The 21,514-nt window shown below is 42.7% G+C and overlaps 1 protein-coding gene across 1 annotated transcript in view; it reads right to left on the bottom strand.

The window, feature by feature from the left end:
* The window catches only part of LOC144948818 (IgGFc-binding protein-like), a 58,050-nt gene that overhangs the window by 30,309 nt on the left and 6,227 nt on the right, over nucleotides 1–21,514 (bottom strand). The window contains exons 7-22 of the mRNA XM_078878470.1: nucleotides 19,711–19,855; nucleotides 19,348–19,380; nucleotides 18,549–18,796; nucleotides 17,786–17,960; nucleotides 17,126–17,237; nucleotides 16,703–16,800; nucleotides 16,131–16,307; nucleotides 13,297–13,499; nucleotides 9,400–9,544; nucleotides 8,234–8,481; nucleotides 7,489–7,663; nucleotides 6,829–6,940; nucleotides 6,406–6,503; nucleotides 5,834–6,010; nucleotides 4,991–5,193; nucleotides 407–551 (exon numbers count right to left, since the gene is read on the bottom strand). Of these exons, the coding sequence (XP_078734596.1) occupies nucleotides 407–551; nucleotides 4,991–5,193; nucleotides 5,834–6,010; nucleotides 6,406–6,503; nucleotides 6,829–6,940; nucleotides 7,489–7,663; nucleotides 8,234–8,481; nucleotides 9,400–9,544; nucleotides 13,297–13,499; nucleotides 16,131–16,307; nucleotides 16,703–16,800; nucleotides 17,126–17,237; nucleotides 17,786–17,960; nucleotides 18,549–18,796; nucleotides 19,348–19,380; nucleotides 19,711–19,855 (2,494 nt within the window). The remainder of the gene's footprint in view (nucleotides 1–406; nucleotides 552–4,990; nucleotides 5,194–5,833; nucleotides 6,011–6,405; nucleotides 6,504–6,828; nucleotides 6,941–7,488; nucleotides 7,664–8,233; nucleotides 8,482–9,399; nucleotides 9,545–13,296; nucleotides 13,500–16,130; nucleotides 16,308–16,702; nucleotides 16,801–17,125; nucleotides 17,238–17,785; nucleotides 17,961–18,548; nucleotides 18,797–19,347; nucleotides 19,381–19,710; nucleotides 19,856–21,514) is intronic.

Below are 21,514 nucleotides of genomic sequence, written 5' to 3'. Positions count from 1 at the left end.
ACGTGTGGGCTGGTTGAATTCCGAGCTACCCCTGCTTCATGATGAATTATTGCAAAGGTTATGGCAATAATTCAACATGTCAGCAAAAATACTTATTACTTTATGAAACAATAAAGATAGACAACACATTCTACACATTCTGTTTAGCAACCTTCCAATGGCTTGCTATGTTATGGTGCGAGAGAAGTCATTATTATTTATTCATCCCCATTCTATCTAACTAAGAAATATGTTTTTGTAGAATTTATGTTTTGAATTATCCATATTTAGTTTCATCCGGGCAACCCGTCCACAACATTACACTGGATAAATTAGTGTACAGTTTTGGGGTGTGATCATCTGGACCTGGAGAACAATGTTTCAGAGCATTATATGTAGACTGAAAAGTCAGGCAGGGAGCACTCACCCTGTGTGTGACAGCCCAGGATGCCGTCCTCCACACCGCAGGTCTCGTCGTCCTCACAGACCCAGGCCCCACAGTTCACATTGCCAGGATTGACACAGATGCAGCGCTGGCTGCAGTCCTGCGACTCAAACCAGCTCTCCCCGATCTGAGACACACAACACGCACGCGTTACCTCCATTGCACTCTCTAACGCAGACCACACTGTCATAAAGTAATCTCTGAACCAGTCCTCAGCTCATTTTCACCAGTTCTCGTGGAGCAGGGTGAAGAAGAGTGGTTAAACAATCTCCATGCTTGACACGGTGATATACACAGCATGGAGATGCCTTCATTATATTAATATATATTTTAAAACATATATTTTGTATAATTCCGATTAGATCCATATTCCTGAACCCATTGCCTGTTTACAGTAGGTTAAATGGGTTGCTTTAAGATTTCAGGAATTTGCAACAAAAAGATACCTGTACTCATCAATACTTGGGAACGAGAAGAAATTGTTAAACAATAAGTTCGTTATGGTGTATTAAAATTAACAAATAAAAGCCGTAATAAAGGACATGAAATAAGATTAAATAAAGATGAGAAACTAGATTTGAAGTTTTCGTGACTGCAGGGATCCATACTCTTTGAATCTTTCGGTAAAGTCTCGTAGGTATAAAATAAAATAAATTACATCACGACGTTTCGGGTGCAACACAAGCGTCCGTCATCAGGTGGGACAGCCCTTTTCCTCACTTCAGAAATTGTTTCTTGCTGTGGTTGTCCCACCTGATGACGGACGCTTGTGTTGCGCCCGAAACGTCGTGATTTAATTTATTTTATTTTATACCTAAGTGACTTGACCGAAAGATCCAAAGAGTATGGATCCCTGCAGTCACAAAAACTTCAAATCTAGATTGAACCGCCTCAACGGGGAGGGTTTTCACACATCTGTTAGAGCTTTTAACAGACAACGAGACAAGAAGGCTCAACTAATCGAGTTGCTAACCTTCCTCAAGAGATGCCATGATAACAAGGTAATACCGATCGCAATTACAATCACATCTGCTTGCTGTCACTTATCCTAACGCTAAACGGATCTTGTTTAAAGCCAGCCTATCACTAATCTCAGGGAGAATAAGATTGCTCCGATTTGACAAAACTCTCTTACAATCATACTTAATATTAACAGAAAATTTACACTTCAGATTAGGACCATTTAGATAACATGACAGTCTCCTCTGCTACTTCAATGTCAACCAAATGTAAAGTTAACTTGATCGCTAAATTCAACCTCCTGTCAAAAAAGAAGCCAGATCCACACGTTAAAAAGTTGGATGTTAACAAGATTGTCATCAATCAGAGGAACACCCCAATTTCCAACAGCCTAAAATCGGGTCTAGCGAAAAGGTAGAATTTAGCAGTCACTCTTAACATCCCAGTGGATGATATAATCCCCTAGGTCGAATTAGCCCTCAAAGGCTTGGGACACATCCCGACAGATGTTGCTAGATCTGAAATTGCCACCATCCTTAAAAATGCTAAGAAACCCATTAGTAACATCAGCAAAGACGAGCACTCTGAACTCGCAAAACTTAAATAGACAGAGGACATGGTCATCCTCTCGGCCGACAAGGGCAATGCTACTGTCATCATGGATAAAAACCACATACAACAACAAAATCCAATACCTTCTTAATGATGGCAGTTATACCAAAATCAACAAAGATCCTCCTAACAGCCTGACTACAAAAACAACAATATCATTACCAGTTACATTTCTCTATTCGAGCCAGCCAAACAGCTCTCCCTAAAACCTTCTGCTACTATACCACCCAGATTCTATGGTATTCCTAAGATCCATAAAGTAGGCACTCCACTTCGGCCCATCATTTCCACTATCAAGTCACCTACCTACAAACTGGCCCGTTTTCTGTCTGATAACTTGCTTCCATTCACTGGCAAGACGACCTCAGCAGTACATAACTCAGCTCACTTGGTCTCTCTAATAAAGGGAATTTCACTGTCCCCTGATGATTTTCTCGTCAGCTTTGATGTTGTCTCTCTGTTCACCAAGGTTCCTGTACCTGCCACCATAGCAATAATTGAAAATTACTTACTTCACCTGGAATGGTACTTTCTACAAACAAAATGAAGGTACCCTTATGGGTCCCCCCTTATCACCAGTGATAGTGAATGTTTTCATGGAGAAATTTGAAACAGATACCATCCAGACATCCACCCTACGTCCTTCCTTGTGGACGAGATATGTAGATGACAATTGCGTCATTTGGCCATATGGCCGGCCAGCATTGAACCAATTTCTCAACCACATTAATTCCATACACCCATCCATAAAATTCACCATGGAAGTGGAGAAGGATGGTAAGCTACCATTCCTGGATGTTTTGTTTGAGAAGAGACCTGATGGCTATTTGGGACATTCTGTCTACAGGAAAGCCACCCACACAGATTCCTATCTGAAACCTGATTCCCACCACCGTCTGGCATGTCATCAAAACACTACACCATAGGGCCCACTGCATTTCTGACAAACACCACATAGCCAGTGAACTGGAACACGTACACCAGGCTCTCAAGATGAATGGGTACTCGGACCGCATTATCCGCAAAGCTGTTTCTCCAACCATGGAGAAACAACCGCCTGAGACGCTGATCAAAACCATCACGTTACCATACATAGAAGGCGTTACCAAAAATATTTCCAAATCTTAAACAAACATAAGATCCAAGTCCGATTTAGTACAATACACAAAATCCGTGATATAATCCCATCTGTGAAGGATGTCATTCCTGACATGCAATATCCTGGAGTCTACAAACTAATTTGCACTTGTGGTGGGTGTTACATTGGGGAAACGAAACGACATATCTTGGACCGTGTTCATGAGCACAATTCAGATCTGAAACACGGCAGTACTAATACCTCTGCCGTGGCTGACCATTGCTATAACGCTGTGCGCTCTCATGATATTGTTTTTATCTGAGACCAAGGTACTCTGCAAACCGTCGGGCTACGATAAAAGGTTGGTTTATGAAGCCATCCAGATATATAAACATAGACATAACTTCAACCGAGAAGATGGATACAAATTGAGCAATCATTGTAATCATGTTCTTAGGTTTTTTTTCAGATCTGAAACACGGCAGATCTGACTTGTGCTCAAGTCAGATCTGAAACACGGCAGAACTGATTCTTTGGCCGTTGCCGATCATTGCTACAACTCGGTGGGCTCTCATGAAATTGTATTTTCCGAGACCAAGGTTCTCTGCAAACCTCCTGGCTACCATCAAAGGTTTGTACACGAAGCCATACAAATATACAAACACAGACATAATTTCAACCGTGATGACGGTTACAAACTGAGTAATCATTGGAAAGATGTGATTAACCATGCAAAAAAGATTTAACTACACTTATTTGCCAATCTTATTTGACAGACAACCATTACTGTTTTACCATGTTTAGTGGTGGTCTTCTTGTTACAGGTTGAGTCACAAATCGCACCTCTCCATAACAAAGGCTCAGCCTTTGTTATGCAGTCTATTCTTAGTCTCAAGCCTCACCTTACCATATTAATAATAAGTATGCGGCCCTTGCCCCACCACCTTCTCCAACCATTATATAAACGCAGTGGTAACTCCTGCAATCTCTCATTTACTTGATACAGCTGTCGTGGCTGTGACGGTACCACCTGAAGACGGAAGCTTGTGTTGCCTCCGAAACGTCATGATTTTTATTTTTATTTTATTTTACTTTTTAATGTTTTTACCTACGTGACTTTCCCGAAGAAAAAAAAACCTAAGAATATGAATCATTGCAGTCACGAAAGCTTCAAATCTAGATGTAAGGATGTTATTTACCAGGTAAAACATTAACTGCGTTATGGTGTTGCCTTCATATGCGCATCTCCAGTTTCTTCAGCCTCCCACTCCCAGCCCCCCCTCCCACTCCCCCCCCCCCTCCCCCCGGCATTTTGTTCTTGCTCGCTCCTTGATCCCTGCAGTGAGTAGCACTACACTCCCCCTACCCCACACCCCCCTCTCTATCTCTCCTGCCTGGCTCCTCCTCACTCTCTTATCCTATATAGCCTCTTGTTACAGCAGCCCTTTTGACCACTTCAGCAATTGTTTCTTGCTGTGGTTGTTCCACCTGATAATGGATGCTTGTGTTGTGCCCAAAACGTCGTGATTTTAATTATTTTATTTTATACCTACGTGACTTTACCAAAAGAACCAAAGAGCAAAGATGACAAAATAAAAAATGCAAACATCTCATGTTCGTTATTCGTTGCTATGTGTGCCAGACTGTCCCAAATGAATTTGAGATCTCAGTAATAAGTGAGATTTTCACTTATATTTTCCGTCAGGAATATTACTGGGCCGTCACTTCAGTGATGCTGTATTATAAAATATAGGAGTGATGGTGCAGTGACATCACCAGAACTCTTATGACTGTGAATTCTTTTTTTTATCATTACGGACACTTCAACTTGTTGGGCAGTACAGAACACAGGAATATGAGAGGAATCTACATGCGCAGAAATTTTTGTTTTTTCTTTGTAATTTAGTTTAGCTCACCGGATGGTAGTGGCCATTGTTATCCAGGCAACCGCACTGCTCTGTGGGGACACACTTGTCCCCAGAGAGGACAAAGCCGTCGTCACAGACACAGCCCTCCGCACATTGCTGGTTGCAGCCACCCGGAGGATTTGCGTTGCTGCAGGTGGCCGGGCACGGTGGGGCACAGCTCTCATAGTGGCTGCCAGGTTCACACGGGAATGCTGTGGGTGCCACACACAACAATAATCTTTAATAATCTTCGAATTCAAATGGTGCTTAAATACTTCAAACAATTAAAACACATTGAGCCACATATTACCTCAAACATTCAAAATGCCGTTTTACATATAGGCTTTCGTGACCAATATAATCCATAACAGGTTTTTTTTGGGTTAGATCGCGTAAATATTCAAATGTAGCTGGATATTGGCAGCTGACTCTGGGCAGCACGAGGTGACTGAGCACCAGCTTGTCATCGAAATTAGTCTGCCAGTAAGAGCAATGTTGTTATTTGTAATCCAGATCGAGAAATTGGCAGATCATTTTAGACATTTAGCAAATTTCAACAACACCGTCACACAAAAGGCCACTTTGTTTAAAATGTCAGGGAATCTGTAGCATCCAATGTAAAGCAGATGGTGAGTATTCGTGGATAATACACCCGCACTATTAACAATGCATCTGTCATGCAATGGAGAACCCTAGTTAGGTTTGAATTTCACTTATTATATCAAAATTGCGTGGTGTATCTAGGCATCTATAGAATAGCAGATTTACGATCACATATCCATCAAATCACAATCAAATTTAATGGCTGGGCAATCAGTGTGGCGGTGACATCACAGCAGGTGCTGCACTCACGGCAGAAGGTGTTGTTCCTCCACGTGACTATGACCCCAGCTTGGGCGCACTGGTCGGCGTAGGCCTGCAGGGCTTGGCACAACGAGCCGTGGTCCCCGTCCGTGGCACACAGGTCGAACACGCAGTTGTCGAAGAAGACTTGTGGAGGCAGCACCGCGTGGCACTCTTTGAAAGCTCCTGATTGAAGCGAGAAACACGATGTCAGTGTTAGTGGCATCGGCACATCACTCCTCTTGATGCAGCAACGGTGAAATGGTTTGTGCACTGTGCTCCCATTAATAGCAACACAACTTTGAACGCTAATTATCTGTAGAAACAATGTTATCATGGATAGCGAAAGAGTTTTGAAAAAGAATACGTGTAATAAAAATGTCTTAGCCTCTATATTTTTTAAAGTGATAATAATAATAAAAACATTATGCCAACTAGAATTGAATGCCCATCACACAGGTTAACTTGTTGTGGGTATAGCTCCATGGAGTGGAAATGCCACAATGTCTGCAATATAATGAAGTCCATTATCATGCACAGTTACGAGTTAACAGCTGAACTTAATGGAGAGCAATACCCACCCTCAGGGTCAGTGATTATTCCACAGAACGTATCCGATTCATACAGGTTCTTGTCATTCTCATCACATGGAGGTATTTCCCCGGTATCATCTTGGCAACTGTCAACAAACAGACGCGCAGGTTACCATCACCGAGTTTGACAGAGAAAACATCACTGGTAACATAATCACAGTCGTCATTAATCATCATCATCATGAAGATAACTCAATGTAGCCCAAACAGCTGACACAAATACAACATCAGTGGCACAACAGTCAGATCTAATGTCAGCATGGGGCTCATGTTTGCCACTTCTTATCTATCTCGAGCTCGAATGGCTGTCAATACCAATGTCTTCCATGTGTATTATCCAGAGGCTTTTGCAATGGCACTGTTGTAATTAGCAGAAGTGCATGGAAATAATTGAGAAGAACGGATTCTCACTCATCATCAGAACTGTTGAACACTCTCCAGCTGTTTCCCAGCTCGCTTGATGAGGCCGCTGCTGACCCATCCGGCTTCAGATTGTCATCTGAACCATCTCCATTAAAGTTCCCTGTAAAACAACACAAATCGTTCCATTATTGTATTTTCAATCTAGATGGTTTACATGCAAAACATCTCTTTTTAATGGAATGCCTCAACGATTTCATTTTAGTTGAAATGTATGGCTGATAATGCTCTATGGTTGAAAATGAAGCCTGCAGTGTTTTCCAATTAATACGTGCCAAATGGACAGGTAGCTGACATTTTTTCTCTTTTAGAATTGCTCCCCACAACAGAAGTACATTTTTCCAACTCGACTTCAGTGCTTGTATGCTACCACTGCAGTCACGTTTCTCTCTCTCTTAGTCACCATATGAGGTTTCCTCACTTGGCTAACTCCTCATCTGTGCTGCGAACAGCTGCCTCTCCAGGCTGTTATGTTGTCCTTGCTCAGCTGCGCTGTCGACATCCATGCATTCGTCCATTCGCAACGCTTATAAAAGGCCCTGTTCATACTCTCCTAACTGTAACCCCCGTGTCAACAACAATGACATGTTTTTTATTCTACATTGTCCAGTCAGCTGCTTATTGTGTTATTCTCCCAGGAGATCAACTCACCGCAGATTCCGCACAGTTGCCCCGCGTATTCTCCAGGCACGATTATCTCCACATGGTGGTTCCCATCAAACCGAACAACCAGATTGAAATTGGTCTCGAGCACAACGTAGGATCCACTCAGTTGGATGTACACCCCGGACATGAGGAACGGTGGAGTCACGCGCAGCCCATCCACCTGTAAACAAATCACAGAGCATTTTATGTAGAGACCTCGTAGGAGGATCAATAATGCACAGTGCATTATCGTAAACTAAATATATTGTTTATTAGGCATATTTTATCCACTATTTTTTGTAACATCAGCATATTTCCTTCGAGGAATTATGGCATAAACATCGCTTGAATATTCATGTATTTTACGTCTTTCTTTAGAAGGTCAATTCCTAACTCCCCAATAAAATTTCCTAATGTCAAGTTATACACACGCGAGTGAGAAAAATGAGGTGACACGCCACGGCTGCGTACATCATTTCAACAATACAAGATACAAATATAAAGGAGGAAAAAGCGAAGGTAGCATCTTTCAAGCATCAGGCGACACCGTGGACATTGTTAAATGCAGAGTAACACTTGTTTAAAAGGGAAGTCGCTTTAGGACAATACAATGAATAAATCACGATGAGGAACAATATGGTTATTGAGATATCACTCGAAGAGACAGTGTTGTGCCTTGTAGTGATGGCTCCTGGATGGCACGCACCGGCTCTGTGCAAATAACAATTCAAGTGTGAAGTGAAACCCTCACCAGCACCCGGCGTCCTTTGGCCAAGGTGAACCTGTGGCCGTAGACATCCACGTGGACCTCCTTGACGTAAGACACGGCCGTGCTGCCGCCCCGGAACTCATTTGTTGTCTCCACGTTGAAGTGGGGCAGGGTGGAGCTCTGGTTGCACGGGATGGCTGCCGTGTAGCTGCACTCGCCCATGAAGTGGTGCGTCGTCTTGTCGAAAGTGATGTAGTGAGGGTCTCCAGTGATCACGCAGTCGCCAGGCGCTGAATAAAGAGAAAAGGATTATTTTCGAATTAACCGGAAATTATTTTTGAGACATTTTTGCCTTTGGCATGTAAATATTAAGCTTTTAAAAAATATGCACCCGTGAATATCCATGTGTTTTTATAATCAGAGTTAAAGTGTATAATTTCTTAAACGAGTGGGTGGTGCTCATTGCCATTTAACGCTTCGAAGTCAACCTCATATTGTAAATACACAATACGGTGAATAATTTACAAGACATTTTGTCAATCCATTCATGAATGAAAGTCTCCCCACACCATGTCGATCATACGGAGTTTTTTTTTTATTAAACTTAACTACGCTGGTCACTGGGGGTTGGTGAAGTGTGGGCCCAGGATTGGTTCAAATATGAATTGCCATTGAAGTTAGTCATGGGCAGGAATTTTACTTATGTCACTGGGTCCAAATTGAAATGTGATATTCACTGCACCATGTCATCCCCTTGTAGTGTGTGGGATGTGTTAGCGTAGTGTTTGATGTGTTAATGTAGTGCGATGTATTTAGTTAACATGCTCATGATGCAACTTTCTTACGTTTTGGCGGGGTTGTTGGTGGCACTGTTGGCCCTGTTTCGACGCCAATGAAAGAAGAGAACAGATTAGTACCAAGTGCATCTGACAAAACTAAATTAGATTCTTTAAAGTGTCTCCCTGCACCAATCCTGCTTAATGACAAAAACTATTTCTAAAAGGAAGAATCTCAGAAGTCACGCGGAGGCCTTAGGGCAGAGTGTTCCAGATCTGAGGACCAAGGACCCAACAAGCCCGAGCTCCAAAGAGTTGTTGATGACAACGTGGCCTCCAGAGAGACATGGTGTGAAACATGAATATGAAGAGCGCAACTACGATGGAACTTTTGAAAAAAGCAGAATTCGCAAACTGCAGTGAGTGGTTCACCTGAGCCATGGCAGCCCAGGATGCCGTCCTCCACACCGCAGGTCTCGTCGTCCTCACAGACCCAGGCCCCACAGTTCACATTGCCAGGATTGACACAGATGCAGCGCTGGCTGCAGTCCTGCGACTCAAACCAGCTCTCCCCGATCTGAGACACACAACACGCACGCGTTACCTCCATTGCACTCTCTAACGCAGACCACACTGTCATAAAGTAATCTCTGAACCAGTCCTCAGCTCATTTTCACCAGTTCTCGTGGAGCAGGGCGATGAAGAGTGGTTAACCAATCTCCATGCTTGACACGGTGATATACACAGCATGGAGATGCCTTCATTATATGAATATATATATTTGAAAATATATATTTTGTATAATTCCGATTAGATCCATATTCCTGAACCCATTGCCTGTTTACAGTAGGTTAAATGGGTTGCTTTAAGATTTCAGGAATTTGCAACAAAAAGATACCTGTACTCATCAATACTTGGGAACGAGAAGAAATTGTTAAACAATAAGTTTGTTATGGTGTATTAAAATTTACAAATAAAAGCCGTAATAAAAGACATGAAATAAGATTAAAAAAAGATGAGAAACTAGATTTGAAGTTTTCGTGACTGCAGGGATCCATACTCTTTTTTGATCTTTCGGTAAAGTCTCGTAGGTATAAAATAAAATAATTTACATCACGACGTTTCGGGTGCAACACAAGCGTCCGTCATCAGGTGGGACAGCCCTTTTCCTCACTTCAGAAATTGTTTCTTGCTGTGGTTGTCCCACCTGATGACGGACGCTTGTGTTGCGCCCGAAACGTCGTGATTTAATTTATTTTATTTTATACCAAAGTGACTTGACCGAAAGATCCAAAGAGTATGGATCCCTGCAGTCACAAAAACTTCAAATCTAGATTGAACCGCCTCAACAGGGAGGGTTTTCACACATCTGTTTGAGCTTTTAACAGACAACGAGACAAGAAGGCTCAACTAATCGAGTTGCTAACCTTCCTCAAGAGATGCCATGATAACAAGGTAATACCGATCGCAATTACAATCACATCTGCTTGCTGTCACTTATCATAACGCTAAACGGATCTTGTTTAAAGCCAGCCTATCACTAATCTCAGAGAAAATAAGATTGCTCCGATTTGACAAGACTCTCTTACAATCACACTTAATATTAACAGAAAAAATTTCCACTTCAGATTAGGACCATTTAGATAACATGACAGTCTCCTCTGCTACTTCAATGTCAACCAAATGTAGAGTTAACTTGATCGCTAAATTCAACCTCCTGTCAAAAAAGAAGCCAGATCCACACATTAAAAAGTTGGATGTTAACAAGATTGTCATCAATCAGAGGAACACCCCAATTTCCAACAGCCTAAAATTGGTACTAGCTAAAAGGTAGAATTTTGCAGTCACTCTTAACATCCCAGTGGATAATATAATCCCCTCGGTCGAATTAGCCCTCAAAGGCTTGGGACACATCCCGACAGACGTTGCTAGATCTGAAATTGCCACCATCCTTAAAAATGCTAAGAAACCCATTAGTAACATCAGCAAAGACGAGCACTCTGAACTCGCAAAATTTAAATAGACAGAGGACATGGTCATCCTCTCGGCCGACAAGGGCAATGCCACTGTCATCGTGGATAAAACCACATACAACAACAAAATCCAATACCTTCTTAATGATGGCAGACACACCAAAATCAACAAAGATCCTCCTAACAGCCTGACTACAAAAACAACAATATCATTACCAGTTACATTTCTCTATTCGAGCCAGCCAAACAGCTCTCCCTAAAACCTTCTGCTACTATACCACCCAGATTCTATGTTATTCCTAAAATCCATAAAGTAGGCACTCCACTTCGGCCCATCATTTCCACTATCAACTCACCTACCTACAAACTGGCCCGTTTTCTGTCTGATAACTTGCTTCCATTCACTGGCAAGACGACCTCAGCAGTACATAACTCAGCTCACTTGGTCTCTCTAATCAAGGGAATGTCACTGTCCCCTGATGATTTTCTCGTCAGCTTTGATGTTGTCTCTCTGTTCACCAAGGTCCTGTACCTGACACCATAGCAATAATTGAAAATGTTGTCCAACATGGACTGAACCCTGATGTTCCTACTCTGGTTATGCACTGCCTTACCAACACTTACTTCACCTGGAATGGTACTTTCTACAAACAAAATGAAGGTACCCTTATGGGTCCCCCCTTATCACCAGTGATAGTGAATGTTTTCATGGAGAAATTTGAAACAGATACCATCCAGACATCCACCCTACGTCCTTCCTTGTGGAAGAGATATGTAGATGACAATTTCGTCATATGGCCATATGGCCGGTCAGCATTGAACCAATTTCTCAACCACATTAATTCCATACACCCGTCCATAAAATTCACCATGGAAGTGGAGAAGGATGGTAAGCTACCATTCCTGGATGTTTTGTTTGAGAAGAGACCTGATGGCTATTTGGGACATTCTGTCAACAGGAAAGCCACCCACACAGATTCCGATCTGAAACCTGATTCCCACCACCGTCTGGCATATCATCAAAACACTACACCATAGGGCCCACTGCATTTCTGACCAACACCACATAGCCAGTGAACTGGAACACGTACACCAGGCTCTCAAGATGAATGGGTACTCGGACCGCATTATCTGCAAAGCTGTTTCTCCAACCATGGAGAAACAAACGCCTGAGACGCTGATCAAAACCATCACGTTACCATACATAGAAGGCGTTTCCAAAAATATTTCCCAATCTTAAACAAACATAAGATCCAAGTCCAATTTAGTATAATACACAAAATCCGTGATCTAATCCCATCTGTGAAGGATGTCATTCCTGACATGCAATATCCTGGAGTCTACAAACTAAGTTGCACTTGTGGTGGGTGTTACATTGGGGAAACGAAATGACATATCTTGGACCGTGTTCACGAGCACAATTCAGATCTGAAACACGGCAGTACTAATACCTCCGCCGTGGCTGACCATTGCTATAACGCTGTGCGCTCTCATGATATTGTTTTTATCCGAGACCAAGGAACTCTGCAAACCGTCGGGCTACGATCAAAGGTTGGTTTATGAAGCCATCCAGATATATAAACATAGACATAACATCAACCGAGAAAATGGATACAAATTGAGCAATCATTGTAAGGATGTTATTTACCAGGTAAAACATTAACTGCGTTATGGTGTTGCCTTCATATCCGCATCTCCAGTTTCTTCAGCCTCCCACTCCCAGCCCCGCTCACTTCCTCCTCCCCCCGGCATTTTGTTCTTGCTAGCTCCTTATTCCCTCTAGTGAGCAGCACTACTCTCCCCCTACCCCACACCCCCCTCTCTATCTCTCCTGCCTGGCTCCTCCTCACTCTCTTATCCTCTATAGCCTCTTGTTACAGCAGCCCTTTTGCCCACTTCAGCAATTGTTTCTTGCTGTGGTTGTTCCACCTAATAACGGACGCTTGTGTTGTGCCCAAAACGTCGTGATTTTATTTATTTTATTTTATACCTACGTGACTTTACCAATAGAACCAAAGAGTAAAGATGACAAAATAAAAAATGCAAACATCTCATATTGGTTATTCGTTGCTATGTGTGCCAGACTGTCCCAAATGAATTTGAGATCTCAGTAATAAGTGAGATTTTCACTTATATTTTCCGTCAGGAATATTACTGGGCCGTCACTTCGGTGATGCTGTATTATAAAATATAGGAGTGACGGTGCAGTGACATCACCAGAACTCTAATGACTGTGAATTATTTTTTCATCATTAAGGACACTTCAACTTGTTGGGCAGTACAGAACACAGGAATATGAGAGGAATCTACATGCGCAGAAATTTTTGTTTTTTCTTTGCAATTTTGTTTAGCTCACCGGATGGTAGTGGCCATTGTTATCCAGGCAACCGCACTGCTCTGTGGGGACACACTTGTCCCCAGAGAGGACAAAGCCGTCGTCACAGACACAGCCCTCCGCACAGTGCTGGTTGCAGCCACCCGGGGGATTTGCGTTGCTGCAGGTGGCCGGGCACGGTGGGGCACAGCTCTCATAGTGGCTGCCAGGTTCACACGGGAATGCTGTGGGTGCCACACACAACAATAATCTTTAATAATCTTTGAATTCAAATGGTGGTTAAATACTTCAAAACTTAAAACACATTGAGCCACATATTACCTCAAACATTCAAAATGCCGTTTTACATATAGGCTTTCGTGACCAATATAATCCATAACAGGTTTTTTTCGGGTTAGATCGCATATTCAAATGTAGCTGGATATTGGCAGCTGACTTTTTCTTAGGTTTTTTCGGTAAAGTCACGTAGGTAAAACATCAAAATGAATGAAAATAAAATAAAATAAAAAATCACGACGTTTCGGAGGCAACACAAGTCTCCGTCATCAGGTGGGACCGTCACAGCCAGATTAGCTGCATCAAGTGAGGCAATGATTCAAGATGTATTTCCTTAAAAGCGAGTTGAGGGGGGGAGGAGAGGGAGGGGGGAGCTCATCAGACTATGGTAGCCAATGAATGGAACGTATCGGGAGGGAGGGGGGGCGAGGCCAAAAGGGTGGGCGACGGCGTGCAAACGATTGTGCGCAAGCGGCTAATTACTGCACACGCCAACACAATGGAGCGATTATGCGCAAGCGGCCAACTGCCGCACACGCCAACACAATGGGCAGAGAGGGGGAGGGAAGCTCTAATACACATGATAGACAAAAGAACGAAAATGCCCATGTTAATACCAATGCTGGCTGAACAATGAAGAGAGTACTGTTAAAAAATAACTGGGGATGTTAACACTCGGTAAAGTAAAGTCAAATAGTGCCTGTCAGATAAGATGGTCCAAAAAATTGTAATTAAGTCTTTTTTGCGTGGTTGATAACATCTTTCCAATGATTACTAAGTTTGTACCCATCATCACGGTTGAAATTATGTCTGTGTTTGTATATTTGTATGGCTTCGTGTACAAACCTTTGATGGTAGCCGGGAGGTTTGCAGAGAACCTTGGTCTCGGAAAAGACAATTTCATGAAAGCCCACCGAGTTGTAGCAATGATCGGCAACGGCAGAAGAATCAGTTCTGCCGTGTTTCAGATCTGACTTGTGCTCGCGGACACGATCAGAAACATGACGTTTCGTTTCTCCAATGTAGCAATCACCACAAATGCAACTCAATTTGTAGACTCCAGGATACTGTAAGTCAGGAACGACATCCTTCACAGATGGAATCAGATCACGGATTTTATGCACTGTACTGAATCGGAAAAGTGCATAAAATCCGTGATCTGATTCCATCTGTGAAGGATGTCGTTCCTGACTTACAGTATCCTGGAGTCTACAAATTGAGTTGCATTTGTGGTGATTGCTACATTGGAGAAACGAAACGTCATGTTTCTGATCGTGTCCGCGAGCACAAGTCAGATCTGAAACACGGCAGAACTGATTCTTCTGCCGTTGCCGATCATTGCTACAACTCGGTGGGCTTTCATGAAATTGTCTTTTCCGAGACCAAGGTTCTCTGCAAACCTCCCGGCTACCATCAAAGGTTTGTACACGAAGCCATACAAATATACAAACACAGACATAATTTCAACCGTGATGATGGGTACAAACTTAGTAATCATTGGAAAGATGTTATCAACCACGCAAAAAAGACTTAATTACAATTTTTTGGACCATCTTATCTGACAGGCACTATTTTACTTTACTTTACCGAGTGTTAACATCCCCAGTTATATTTTAACAGTACTCTCTTCATTGTTCAGCCAGCATTGGTATTAACATGGGCATTTTCGTTCTTTTGTCTATCATGTGTATTAGAGCTTCCCTCCCCCTCTCTGCCCATTGTGTTGGCGTGTGCGGCAGTTGGGAGCTTGCGCATAATCGCTGCATTGCGTTGGCGTGTGCAGTAATTAGCCGCTTGCGCACAATCGCTTGCACGCCATCCCCCACCCTTTTGGCCTCGCCCCCCCTCCCTCCCGATACGTTCCATTCATTGGCTACCATAGTCTGATGAGCTCCCCCCTCACTCTCCTCCCCCCCTCAACTCGCTTTTAAGGGATTACATCTTGAATCATTGCCTCACTTGATGCAGCTAATCTGGCTGTGACGGTCCCACCTGATGACGGAGACTTGTGTTGCCTCCGAAACGTCGTGATTTTTTATTTTATTTTATTTTATTTTCATTCATTTTGATGTTTTACCTACGTGACTTTACCGAAAAAACCTAAGAAGATGATTCCTTGCAGTCACGAAAGCTTCAAATCTAGAATTGGCAGCTGACTCTGGGCAGCACGAGGTGACTGAGCACCAGCTTGTCATCGGAATTAGTCTGCCAGTAAGAGCAATGTTGTTATTTGTAATCCAGATCGAGAAATTGGCAGATCATTTTAGACATTTAGCAAATTTCAACAACACCATCACACAAAAGGCCACTTTGTTTAAAATGTCAGGGAATCTGTAGCATCCAATGTAAAAGAGATGGTGAGTATTCATGGATAATACACCCGCACTATTAACAATGCATCTGTCATGCAATGGAGAACCCTAGTTAGGTTTGAATTTCACTTATTATATCAAAATTGCGTGGTGTATCTAGGCATCTATAGATTAGCAGATTTACGATCACATGTCCATCAAATAACAATCAAATTTAATGGCTGGGCAATCAGTGTGGCGGTGACATCACAGCAGGTGCGCACTCACGGCAGAAGGTGTTGTTTCTCCACGTGACTATGACCCCAGCTTGGGCGCACTGGTCGGCGTAGGCCTGCAGGGCTTGGCACAACGAGCCGTGGTCCCCGTCCGTGGCACACAGGTCGAACACGCAGTTGTCGAAGAAGACTTGTGGAGGCAGCACCGCGTGGCACTCTTTGAAAGCTCCTGATTGAAGCGAGAAACACGATGTCAGTGTTAGTGGCATCGGCACATCACTCCTCTTGATGCAGCAACGGTGAAATGGTTTGTGCACTGTGCCCCCATTAATAGCAACACAACTTTGAACGCTAATTATCTGTAGAAACAATGTCATCATGGATAGCGAAAGAGTTTTGAAAAAGAATACGTGTAATAAAAATGTCTTAGCCTCTATATTTTTTAAAGTGATAATAATAATAAAAACATTATGCCAACTAGAATTGAAAGCCCATCACACAGGTTAACTTGTTGTGGGTATAGCTCCATGGAGTGGAAATGCCACAATGTCTGCAATGTAATGAAGTCCATTATCATGCACAGTTACGAGTTAACAGCTGAACTTAATGGAGAGCAATACCCACCCTCAGGGTCAGTGATTATTCCACAGAACGTATCCGATTCATACAGGTTCTTGTCATTCTCATCACATGGAGGTATTTCCCCGGTATCATCTTGGCAACTGTCAACAAACAGACGCGCAGGTTACCATCACCGAGTTTGACAGAGAAAACATCACTGGTAACATAATCACAGTCGTCATTAATCATCATCATCATGAAGATAACTCAATGTAGCCCAAACAGCTGACACAAATACAACATCAGTGGCACAACAGTCAGATCTAATGTCAGCATGGGGCTCATGTTTGCCACTTCTTATCTATCTCGAGCTCGAATGGCTGTCAATACCAATGTCTTCCATGTGTATTATCCAGAGGCTTTTGCAATGGCACTGTTGTAATTAGCAGAAGTGCATGGAAATAATTGAGAAGAACGGATTCTCACTCATCATCAGAACTGTTGAACACTCTCCAGCTGTTTCCCAGCTCGCTTGATGAGGCCGCTGCTGACCCATCCGGCTTCAGATTGTCATCTGAACCATCTCCATTAAAGTTCCCTGTAAAACAACACAAATCGTTCCATTATTGTATTTTCAATCTAGATGGTTTACATGCAAAACATCTCTTTTTAATGGAATGCCTCAACGATTTCATTTTAGTTGAAATGTATGGCTGATAATGCTCTATGGTTGAAAATGAAGCCTGCAGTGTTTTCCAATTAATACGTGCAAAATGGACAGGTAGCTGACATTTTTTCTCTTTTAGAATTGCTCCCCACAACAGAAGTACATTTTTCCAACTCGACTTCAGTGCTTGTATGCTGCCACTGCAGTCACGTTTCTCTCTCTCTTAGTCACCATATGAGGTTTCCTCACTTGGCCAACTCCTCATCTGTGCTGCGAACAGCTGCCTCTCCAGGCTGTAATGTTGTCCTTGCTCAGCTGCGCTGTCGACATCCATGCATTCGTCCATTCGCCACGCTTATAAAAGGCCCTGTTCATACTCTCCTAACTGTAACCCCCGTGTCAACAACAATGACATGTTTTTTATTCTACATTGTCCGGTCAGCTGCTTATTGTGTTTTTCACCCAGAAGATCAACTCACCGCAGATTCCGCACAGTTGCCCCGCGTATTCTCCAGGCACGATTATCTCCACATGGTGGTTCCCATCAAACCGAACAACCAGATTGAAATTGGTCTCGAGCACAACGTAGGATCCACTCAGTTGGATGTACACCCCGGACATGAGGAACGGTGGAGTCACGCGCAGCCCATCCACCTGTAAACAAAACACAGAGCATTTTATGTAGAGACCTCGCAGGAGGAACAATAATGCACAGTGCATTATCGTAAACTAAATATATTGTTTATTAGGCATATTTTATCCACTGTTTTTTGTAACATCAGCATATTTCCTTCGAGGAATTATGGCATAAACATCGCTTGAATATTCATGTATTTTACGTCTTTCTTTAGAAGGTCAATTCCTAACTCCCCAATAAAATTTCCGAATGTCAAATTATACATATAAATTCGTTTATTCACACACAAGTGAGAAAAATGAGGCGACACGCCACGGCTGCGTACATCATTTCAACAATACAAGATACAAACATAAAGGAGGAAAAGGCGAAGGTAGCATCTTTCAAGCATCAGGCGACACCGTGGTCATTGTTAAATGTGGAGTAAAACTTGTTTAAAAGGGAAGTCGCTTCAGGACAATACAATGAATAAATCACGATGAGGAACAATATGGTTATTGAGATATCACTCGAAGAGACAGTGTTGTGCCTTGTAGTGATGGCTCCTGGATGGCACGCACCGGCTCTGTGCAAATAACAATTCAAGTGTGAAGTGAAACCCTCACCAGCACCCGGCGTCCTTTGGCCAAGGTGAACCTGTGGCCGTAGACATCCACGTGGACCTCCTTGACGTAAGACACGGCCGTGCTGCCGCCCCGGAACTCATTTGTTGTCTCCACGTTGAAGTGGGGCAGGGTGGAGCTCTGGTTGCACGGGATGGCTGCCGTGTAGCTGCACTCGCCCATGAAGTGGTGCGTCGTCTTGTCGAAAGTGATGTAGTGAGGGTCTCCAGTGATCACGCAGTCGCCAGGCGCTGAATAAAGAGAAAAGGATTATTTTCGAATTAACCGGTAATTATTTTTGAGACATTTTTGCCTTTGGCATGTAAATATTAAGCTTTGAAAAAATATACACCCGTGAATATCCATGTGTTTTTATAATCAGAGTTAAAGTGTATAATTTCTTAAACGAGTGGGTGGTGCTCATTGCCATTTAACGCTTCGAAGTCAACCTCATATTGTAAAAACACAATACGGTGAATAATTTACAAGACATTTTGTCAATCCATTCATGAATGAAAGTCTCCCCACACCATGTCGATCATACGAAGTTTTTATTTTATTAAACTTAACTACGCTGGTCACTGGGGGTTGGTGAAGTGTGGGCCCAGGATTGGTTCAAATATGAATTGCCATTGAAGTTAGTCATGGGCAGGAATTTTATGTCACTGGGTCCAAATTGAAATGTGATATTCACTGCACCATGTCATCCCCTTGTAGTGTGTGGGATGTGTTAGCGTAGTGTTTGATGTGTTAATGTAGTGCGATGTATTTAGTTAACATGCTCATGATGCAACTTTCTTACGTTTTGGCGGGGTTGTTGGTGGCACTGTTGGCCCTGTTTCGACGCCAATGAAAAAAGAGAACAGATTAGTACCAAGTGTATCTGAAAAAACTAAATTAGATTCTTTAAAGTGTCTCCCTGCACCAATACTGCTTAATGACAAAAACTATTTCTAAAAGGAAGAATCTCAGAGGTCACGCGCAGGCCTTAGGGCAGAGTGTTCCAGATCTGAGGACCAAGGACTGAACAAGCCCGAGCTCCAAAGAGTTGTTGGTGACAACGTGGCCTCCAGAGAGACATGGTGTGAAACATGAATATGAAGAGCGCAACTACGATGGAACTTTTGAAAAAAGCAGAATTCGCAAACTGCAGTGAGTGGTTCACCTGAGCCATGGCAGCCCAGGATGCCGTCCTCCACACCGCAGGTCTCGTCGTCCTCACAGACCCAGGCCCCACAGTTCACATTGCCAGGATTGACACAGATGCAGCGCTGGCTGCAGTCCTGCGACTCAAACCAGCTCTCCCCGATCTGAGACACACAACACGCACACGTTACCTCCATTGCACTCTCTAACGCAGACCACACTGTCATAAAGTAATCTCTGAACCAGTCCTCAGCTCATTTTCACCAGTTCTCGTGGAGCAGGGTGAAGAAGAGTGGTTAAACAATCTCCATGCTTGACACGGTGATATACACAGCATGGAGATGCCTTCATTATATTAATATATATTTTAAAACATATATTTTGTATAATTCCGATTAGATCCATATTCCTGAACCCTTTGCCTGATTACAGTAGGTTAAATGGGTTGCTTTAAGATTTCAGGAATTTGCAACAAAAAGATACCTGTACTCATCAATACTTGGGAACGAGAAGAAATTGTTAAACAATAAGTTCGTTATGGTGTATTAAAATTAACAAATAAAAGCCGTAATAAAGGACATGAAATAAGATTAAATAAAGATGAGAAACTAGATTTGAAGTTTTCGTGACTGCAGGGATCCATACTCTTTGGATCTTTCGGTAAAGTCTCGTAGGTATAAAATAAAATGAATTACATCATGACGTTTCGGGTGCAACACAAGCGTCCGTCATCAGGTGGGACAGCCCTTTTCCTCACTTCAGAAATTGTTTCTTGCTGTGGTTGTCCCACCTGATGACGGACGCTTGTGTTGCGCCCGAAACGTCGTGATTTAATTTATTTTATTTTATACCTAAGTGACTTGACCGAAAGATCCAAAGAGTATGGATCCCTGCAGTCACAAAAACTTCAAATCTAGATTGAACCGCCTCAACGGGGAGGGTTTTCACACATCTGTTAGAGCTTTTAACAGACAACGAGACAAGAAGGCTCAACTAATCGAGTTGCTAACCTTCCTCAAGAGATGCCATGATAACAAGGTAATACCGATCGCAATTACAATCACATCTGCTTGCTGTCACTTATCCTAACGCTAAACGGATCTTGTTTAAAGCCAGCCTATCACTAATCTCAGGGAGAATAAGATTGCTCCGATTTGACAAAACTCTCTTACAATCATACTTAATATTAACAGAACATTTCCACTTCAGATTAGGACCATTTAGATAACATGACAGTCTCCTCTGCTACTTCAATGTCAACCAAATGTAAAGTTAACTTGATCGCTAAATTCAACCTCCTGTCAAAAAAGAAGCCAGATCCACACGTTAAAAAGTTTGATGTTAACAAGATTGTCATCAATCAGAGGAACACCCCAATTTCCAACAGCCTAAAATCGGGTCTAGCGAAAAGGTAGAATTTAGCAGTCACTCTTAACATCCCAGTGGATGATATAATCCCCTAGGTCGAATTAGCCCTCGAAGGCTTGGGACACATCCCGACAGATGTTGCTAGATCTGAAATTGCCACCATCCTTAAAAATGCTAAGAAACCCATTAGTAACATCAGCAAAGACGAGCACTCTGAACTCGCAAAACTTAAATAGACAGAGGACATGGTCATCCTCGCGGCCGACAAGGGCAATGCTACTGTCATCATGGATAAAAACCACATACAACAACAAAATCCAATACCTTCTTAATGATGGCAGTTATACCAAAATCAACAAAGATCCTCCTAACAGCCTGACTACAAAAACAACAATATCATTACCAGTTACATTTCTCTATTCGAGCCAGCCAAACAGCTCTCCCTAAAACCTTCT

Source organism: Lampetra fluviatilis, chromosome 51 (assembly GCF_964198595.1).
Source record: "Lampetra fluviatilis chromosome 51, kcLamFluv1.1, whole genome shotgun sequence".
Taxonomy (NCBI): Eukaryota; Metazoa; Chordata; class Hyperoartia; order Petromyzontiformes; family Petromyzontidae; genus Lampetra; species Lampetra fluviatilis.
The sequence above is the reverse complement of the archived record's forward strand: the minus strand, read 5'-3'. Positions and strand labels throughout refer to the sequence as shown.